Source organism: Dendrobium catenatum, unplaced genomic scaffold, assembly GCF_001605985.2.
Source record: "Dendrobium catenatum unplaced genomic scaffold, ASM160598v2 original_scaffold_153559, whole genome shotgun sequence".
In the NCBI taxonomy this organism is placed as follows: domain Eukaryota; kingdom Viridiplantae; phylum Streptophyta; class Magnoliopsida; order Asparagales; family Orchidaceae; genus Dendrobium; species Dendrobium catenatum.
In genome coordinates this window covers 173,265-181,071 of record NW_021471987.1, presented here as the reverse complement: position 1 = coordinate 181,071, position 7,807 = coordinate 173,265, and the positions used below count along the sequence as shown (strand labels likewise).

The window sequence follows — 7,807 nt, the reverse complement described above, 5'->3', positions numbered from 1 at the left end:
GAACACATCCAAGGGCAACTCTTGATAAGTAAATATTTATCTTAATTTGTTTAAGTCAATTATCAAAAGAAAGAATATGATTAAAAAATTATTGATCTAATAGTGCAGTATATACTAAAAATAGATCAATCTATAAGATAAAGAGCGAATCACCGTAACCAAACAAAAATATCATCTTTTCACATTGAAATTTATATTACCAAAGTAATTAAGTCATTAAATAGTCAACAAACGAGTACAATGGGCACAAAAGGACAATAAGTGATGAGTAAGAAGTTAAACCAGAGATAAAAATAGCATTGGTCAACATTTCATAGGTTTAATAGAGCCAGGTTATCAAGGCTCAAATAACTTATTATAATAGTTAATTAGTCCGACCCAACCGTGAGACGCATTGTTAACAACCTTGAATAACATCCTTCATGATTGACATTATGATCTCAATTTGAGAAAGAACAACTCAAAATTCATAGACAGAGAATTCTAAGAGGTAAATCTAAAAGATTTACATGATTTACAATCTCTAGTGATATAGAAGAGTATAAAAAGAAGTGAATACAATAGCTTAGTTAAATGCAACAATAACTATTGAACCAGACTTATAATGGGTCAGGACTGCCGCTACCTAGCATATTAGGATGAACTCTAGATGTATTAAAAACTCATGGCTAGAAAAAGAGTTTTATCATAAGGATCAGAGTATACAATGCAAAATTATGTTTCCTTAAGAAAGGTATTATTATCATCCTTGTTTGATTGATTATATTATGAATACGTACTAGCAGTTGGGGGTTTTGATCGCTAGCTAATTGGAAGAATAATATGAATGCAACCAAGGAACTATATCTGAGATTCATTCCATTCTGATTATACTATAGCAAAAACCAAGATGATTAGACCATTAGTTACTTCCATGCCAATTGCAGTTAGTAAGGTACCCTATATTTATCAAGAAGAAATGTTATGTCAAGGCTCTGCGCTGGACAACAAAATCTCCAACCAAAAGTAGAGGGATCGAAAGCCCAAAAAATTCTCTTAAATATGTGTGTTGTTGGATTGTATCAGTACATTGTTTCTGTGACGCCGGAGCTGAGTCGTTGATCATGTTGAACTTCAGAGCCATTTAATTTCATATGATATTTGTATTGCTATATAGGTGTAATGCTTTCTTTTGTTTGTGTAGCCTAGTATGTTGCTTCTTTTGGCTATAAATACATAGCCAACACTTGTAATAGAGAGATGGTTTAGATAAATAAGAATTGAGTAGTTTTACTCTTGTTTTAAGTTTCTGTATCCTGAAGGATTTCAGGTGGTGATCTCACTTCCAAGGAATTCTTGGGTCTTGTGTGAGTTGCGAGTTCTTGCAGCTCGCATGTTCTTGTTTGTCACCGTGTTGCCTCCGTCACCGGCGTCATTTGGTATCAGAGCCAATCCCCCAAGTGTATGGATTGGCGTCATCAGGTTCTTCCCGTTTCCTGCAGCCATGCTATCCATCCCGGAAGAGTGTTGTGCGTTATTTTCGTCCATTCGTGAGTCTCATCCGTGAAACAGGTTTCCATCTCTTCCTCTCTTGCATTTTGGCGGTTTCTTTCTCCTACAAGCAATCAAGAAATGCGGTCCAGAAGAAGGGTGATGTCATCTTCTGCCGCTAGATTCCTGCTGTTATCTTCTCCAAATGATTTCCTCCAAACATCCATAACAAGTCAAGAAATGAAAAAATACAGCAAGCTTCTTTCACTGCTTAGCTATTCAAGTCTTGGATAGCAACTAACATAGCTGTTAGTTCTTAAAGGAAGTACCTACTTCACCCGCTATAGCATAACAAGACTTACCACCAAATTTCTTTGAATTCATTCTTCTCTGAGAAAATGGTCAAAACTTGCTCATCAAAGCCATTGTACTCGTCAACGCTTAAGCCTCCAATAGAAAGCACAGTAGCGCTGAACGCCGGTGGTGATTCTAGTTTTGCTCTTTTTGTCCCGCCCGAGTGTTGGGCCGTCCATTCCATTTCCTTTGGAGGCTATTGCTTGCTTTGAAGATCTTGTAGATCTGCTTGGCCGAGACCTGTTTGTGCGTGTTCAGCGTCAAGTGGTTCGTAGGGTCCAAATAAATAAAAGAAAAAAAAAATAGCCACAGTCCAGCCACTATGTTCCATCCAGACGTCCTGTTCGATGCCCGCTTCTGATGCCATTCCGAGCGCCAAAAACAACATAATTCTTAATTCTTGGTCCAGAAATTAGCACCAAAATAGAGCAAGATGCTTTCTTGGTGGACGATGCAGTTATCACATCAAGATGAAGAAATTGAAGATCTTCTACAAGAATTGTCACGACTCAAACTACGACTATCAAGGATTGAACGAAGGGAAAACTTGAGCTCCCTTGGCCGGGACTTTAATGGTGTTCGGGGCAAGTATGCTGCCACGACGGATTCGAGATCCCTCATTCCAACTAAATCCTTACGAACCTTTGACAATGGCGAGGGCATCTCAGATGATCAAATCTCTTCTACCCACAAAGATGTGTTTGAAAGAACACCTCGTCAGTCTTCCACCCCACGCTCGATCGAGTTCAGTTTCGAAGAACTTGAAGATCCGTTGTCGAATCCGTTGTCTAATCCTGTGTACGACGCGTATGATGATGACATGTTCGATGGAGTTTTTGATTTGGAGCAACCCGCAGATGATAATTATGATAAGATCAAGTAAGCTTCGCTTCGCCGCACCAATCTCTATTGTTGGGAGGCTAAGCATCATACTCCCTTATTTCCTCGCATCTTCGGCCACAAAGCCAAAGAAATTGTTGAATGTATTGGTGAGGGTGTTAATGAACTCAAGGAAGGAGACAATGTTCTTCCTATCTTCATAGGCGAAAGCAAGGAAGGTGTGCATTGTAAATCAGAAAAGAATAATATGTGTGATTTGTTGTGGATTGATACTGATAGAAGTATAATGTTAAGCGATAGAAGATCAAGATTTACAGTAAAAGGAACTTCCATCCACCACTTCCTTGGAACTTCAACCTTCAGTGAATACACAGCAGTTCATGATGGTTGTTTTGGCAAGCTTGATCCATCTACTCCTCTCGACAAAGTTTGTATTCCCGGTTGTAGTATTTTCATAGGGTTGGGGGCAACGCTCAACATTGCAAAGCCAAAAATAAGATCCATTGTAACCATTTTTGGTATAAACGAGTTTCTGAATTCCAAGGATTATGATAAGCCAATTACATATGCTTATACTACAATTGAGAAATTAAAGATTGGTAGGCAAATTGATACCGGGTGGGAATATCTAGATCGATTTAGCCAACCAAATCCGCCTCCTTATGGCGGCCAACCGAACATATTCATATGAGTCTGAAGTTTCTCCTACCCCGGTAGAATGACGTCGGAGCTGAGCCATTGATCATGTTGAACTTCACAGCCATTTAATTTCATATGATATTTTGTATTTCTATATAGGTGTAATGCTTTTTTTTGTTTGTGTAGCCTAGTATGTTGCTTCTTTTGGCTATATATACATAGCTAACACTTGTAATAGAGAGATGGTTGAGATGAATAAGAATTTAGTTTTACTCTTGTTTTGGGTTTCTGTATCCTGAAGGATTTCAGGTGGTGATCCCACTTCCAAGAAGTTCTTGGGTCTTGTGTGAGTTGCGAGTTCTTGCAGCTCGCATGTTCTTGTCCGTCGCCGTGTCGCCTCCGCCGCCAGCGTCATTCTAGCATAACTAAGGTAATGACTTTCATGAACAAGTTAAATGTCCTATACACTCTTAACTACTAAAGATAACTCTAGTGGCCTTTCCTCTAGCATCTCATGCCTAGATGTAGGACACCATAATATTGAATTTGGCTTCCATATGGCCTATTATCTCCTTGGGTTTTAGGTCTATATGTTGTCTAATTGCTGGCACCATGAAGTAGCTGATAAATCTAAAGGTGTATTGTCTGTGTCTAATCAAAAGCATCCGAGTTATGCATGTGTGATCATTTCTTAGACTAGAAATCTTCTACGCTCCCCTAAAGTGCTTGCTTGAACTAGCATGCAAACGCCATAAGCAAGGCCTAAAAGCAGCTCCATATTGTAAACATGCTACGATTAACTTCTGTTTGTTCAATGTTAGTATTATAAATTCAATATAAATTAATCATATAAGGCGAACAGTATGTTTTTTCTTACTTGCAAAGCACATCCCTTCAACTAATTTATCTTAAATATGTAATTCTTCTCTAGCTATATTCCTCTCACTTGCATCGTGAAAGGCAATATCCTCATCCCACTCTTGAATATGCAAAATCATTATTGCAAATCATACATTCTTCTGTACTGATAGTCCTAACACAATAATTTCTAATGAGATTTTGCAGGACATAATAATTTGTTGTATCATATTCACCTAAATTAGATGCTGAGTCACCTGTACTATTAGCAGACTGTTCAATAAAATTACTACTCATTGTCTCATACCCTTCAACAAGTGTAGGCCTGATACACTCATAACCTTCTCCTTCACACATGTTACAACAAGATTATTATATTGATGACGCTGCCATAATTTGATCAGCTTAATTTTAAATGAACCTATCGAGTAGCAGGAATTCAACAAAACAGTTGTGACATTCAACATAGTAGAGGTAGGATGATTGAACATAAAGTTATTTAAACACTTATTGTACAGATGGAACTGCATCTGTCACTTGCATTTGAGTGGTTGTACTTCTTTCAAGCTCATGATCGAAGTTATAGGAATCCCTAATATGGACATTCAGATTATCGACATTGGTTATTTCAATACTCATTGTGTCAATAACATAAAAAATAAGTTCTCTAGAAGCATGATACAACAAAACTTCATATATAGATTATAGACTTCTTCATTAACATAAGTTGCGACAAAATTATTTCTCACAGGTATACGACATACCAACTTCACTATACATCTTAACGTGTCATACTTAAATGCCTTAAGAACATGTATTTTAACCTGCTATAGATTTGTGTATGTCAGGATTGTAATAGATGAATTCTACCTCCTGTATATATAGGTGAAAACTGATCATCGATATTCAACTGGCCATTATGCAGGATCGTAAGTGATGTCGAGCACCCATTCAAGCATTTTATATGATTAACATAGACTAATAACAGGTTTATAATTAAAATACAATGCTTAATGCGCTATAAGCTCCTTATCCAAATCACTACAACTTAAAAAGTTTATAATCAACCATTTTAAAAATTAATTAAATCTTTTTAGCCAGCGACTTTGCTTATATAATAAAATTTTAAATTTATTACTGCACTACAACTCACAATGATATTCTAAATATTCTTCTAATTTTATATGATCATATTTTTTCATTAGTTAATAAAGTAAAAAAAGATGTTTTTTTAGGAGAGGATATTCAACAAAGGTGCATGAGATATTTTGTTAAGCTTTTTAATGAAGATTGTGAAAATACGATTGACTTTAGTGACCTCAGCACTCTAAATGAAAATAGATATTTTTATTTTTATTAGTGTATTAGTAAAATTGAAGATAAAGAGGATTTAAAGAAAATGAAAATTGAAAAAACTGTTAGACCTGATGATATTCCAATAGAGATGTGGAAATGCTTAGAAGATGAATGAATTCCTTTGCTTACTGAACTTTTAATATTATTTTGAAGACTAAAAAGATGTCAGATGAGTGGAGAATAAGTGTGTTGATTCCTATTTTTAAGAATAAAGGTGACACACAAGATTGTGCGAATTATAGATGAATTAAGTTGATGTGACATACTTTAAAACTATGAGAGAGAGTTATAGAAAATAGGTTACATCATGATACTAATGTTTCTCAAAATCAAGATGGATTCATACCGGGTAGGTCTACTATGAAAGCTATACATTTATTGAGAGGTTGATGGATAAGTATAGAGAGAATAAGGAGATCTACATATGATTTTTATTAATTTAGAGAAAGTATATGATAAAGTTCCAAGAGAAGTGCTATAGAGAGTTCTACATAAGAAAGGGGTTAATAATGCTTATATTCAAGTCATAAAGAATATGTATGCAGGAGTTGTTACTTGTGTTCAAACGCAAGGTGGTTTGACCAAGTATTTTCCTATTGCAGTTGGATTGCATCAAGGATCAGCCTTAAGCTCATAACTTTTTGCTTTAGTCATGAATGTTCTGACTAGACATTTGCAAGAGGATGTATTTTGGTGTATGCTTTTTGTTGATGACATTCTTCTTTGTTGATTAGAGAGGTAGTTGAAGGTAAACTTGAATTATGGAGGTCAACATTAGAGTCTAAGGATTTTCATTTGAATAGATCTAAAACTGAATACATTGAGTATAATTTTAGTAGTAATAGATCTAATGAGGGGGTTTATAACTTTAAGTGAAGTCATTAATAAGAGTACACATTTTAGATATCTTAGATCTATTGTTTAGAGTGATGGTGAAATAGATGAGGATATTATTAATAAAATTCAAGTTGGTTGGTTGAAGTGGAGGAATGCATCAGGCTTGTTGTGTGATAGAAAAGTACCACTCAAACTTAAGGGATATCTATAAAATGATGGTGAGACCTGCAATGCTTTTATGACACAGAATGTTGGCCATTAAAAGAGGAGCATAATATTAAATTAAGTGTTGCGGAGATGAGGATGCTCAGGTGAATAAGTGGCTTTACTCTTAGAGAAAGGATACGTAACGAGCATATATGTGAAAAGTTTGGAGTAGCACCAGTGGCCAATAAGAATAGAGAGAGTCGCCTTAGATGGTTTGGTCACATAAAACGGCAGCCTTCCGATGACCCGTTTATGAGAGTAGATGTATTAGATTTGGTTCATGTTAGGAAAGGTAGTGGTAGACCTAACAAAACTTTGTTAGAAACTAGAAATGATCTTTCTTTATTAGATTTAAATGAAAATTTGACTATTAACAAAACATAATAGAGAAAAATGATTCATGTAGCCGACCCCACATAGTGGGATAAAGGCTTGATATTGTTGTATTAGTAGTAGTTAATCAAGTAAAAAAATGCTTAAAAAAATTATTGAACTTATAACTACTACTAAACTCATTTAAACATTTTATTGAAAAAATTAAATTAATCAATTCTTTATTATTACAGAACTATTCTGCAAAATAATTAACTCACATATATATTTTCCAAAAAATTTAAAAAAAATTATACTGCACAAAATAATTTTGATCTAACTCAGTCAAAATTTTCTAAAAGAAAAACTCACAATGCTTTCTCGTTAGAGATGGGCAACTTTGGTTTAGAACGAGCGTGATCTGGCAATCGTCGACTAGATCTGGTGGAGAAATTGCTAGCGGCTTTACCAGCAGAATGAGCTCCGAGATGACTTCTAACAGTGAGATTTGAGATGGAGAGCTTCTCCTTCTCAAAACTCCTAACTCATAAGTCTAATGCAACTTTTTTCATTTCTCCCACGGCTCTCACGGTGATAATGCAGATCATCCTTTTTTTAGCCAAGCCCAGTTGCTAGTGGTGTTAGCGACTCATGCCCCGCCATGACACCCACCCAGTTGATCATCACTCAGCAACTTGCGTGCCATGTCATTCACCACATCAATTGGTGCAATGGCAAGTCGCTAAAGCCTTCAGGGACAAAGGCTCTCTAAGCACAAGTTTGGTACACCTAACCATGACTTGCTAATCCCTATAGACCAACCCACTAGAAATGCAGCTAGGGTTCAGTTTCATTACTTATATGGCTAGATGAAATAGATCATGGGCTTCACAGTGAGAAGGCAGAGGACCCCTCTCTAAAAAATCACTTGAAG

At 35.9% G+C, this 7,807-nt stretch overlaps 1 protein-coding gene across 1 annotated transcript; it reads left to right on the top strand.

Annotated features, from left to right (window-relative positions):
* The first annotated feature begins 2,275 nt into the window (after positions 1-2,275).
* On the top strand, positions 2,276-3,723 carry LOC114578777 (alcohol dehydrogenase 1-like). The gene is made up of 3 exons (XM_028692246.1): positions 2,276-2,540; positions 2,709-3,263; positions 3,605-3,723. Exons 1-3 carry the CDS (start codon positions 2,276-2,278, stop codon positions 3,721-3,723), a joined length of 939 nt encoding a protein of 312 aa, XP_028548079.1.
* The last annotated feature ends 4,084 nt before the right edge of the window (positions 3,724-7,807 follow it).

Bases quoted from the DNA above. Each gene is read 5' to 3' on its own strand.
- LOC114578777 (XM_028692246.1), top strand. From the start codon at position 2,276: ATGCAGTTATCACATCAAGATGAAGAAATTGAAGATCTTCTACAAGAA. The intron at 2,541-2,708 runs GTCAGTCTTCCA...AGATCAAGTAAG, and splicing joins TGTGTTTGAAAGAACACCTC to CTTCGCTTCGCCGCACCAAT. The intron at 3,264-3,604 runs GTAGGCAAATTG...TGTATCCTGAAG, and splicing joins AATTGAGAAATTAAAGATTG to GATTTCAGGTGGTGATCCCA.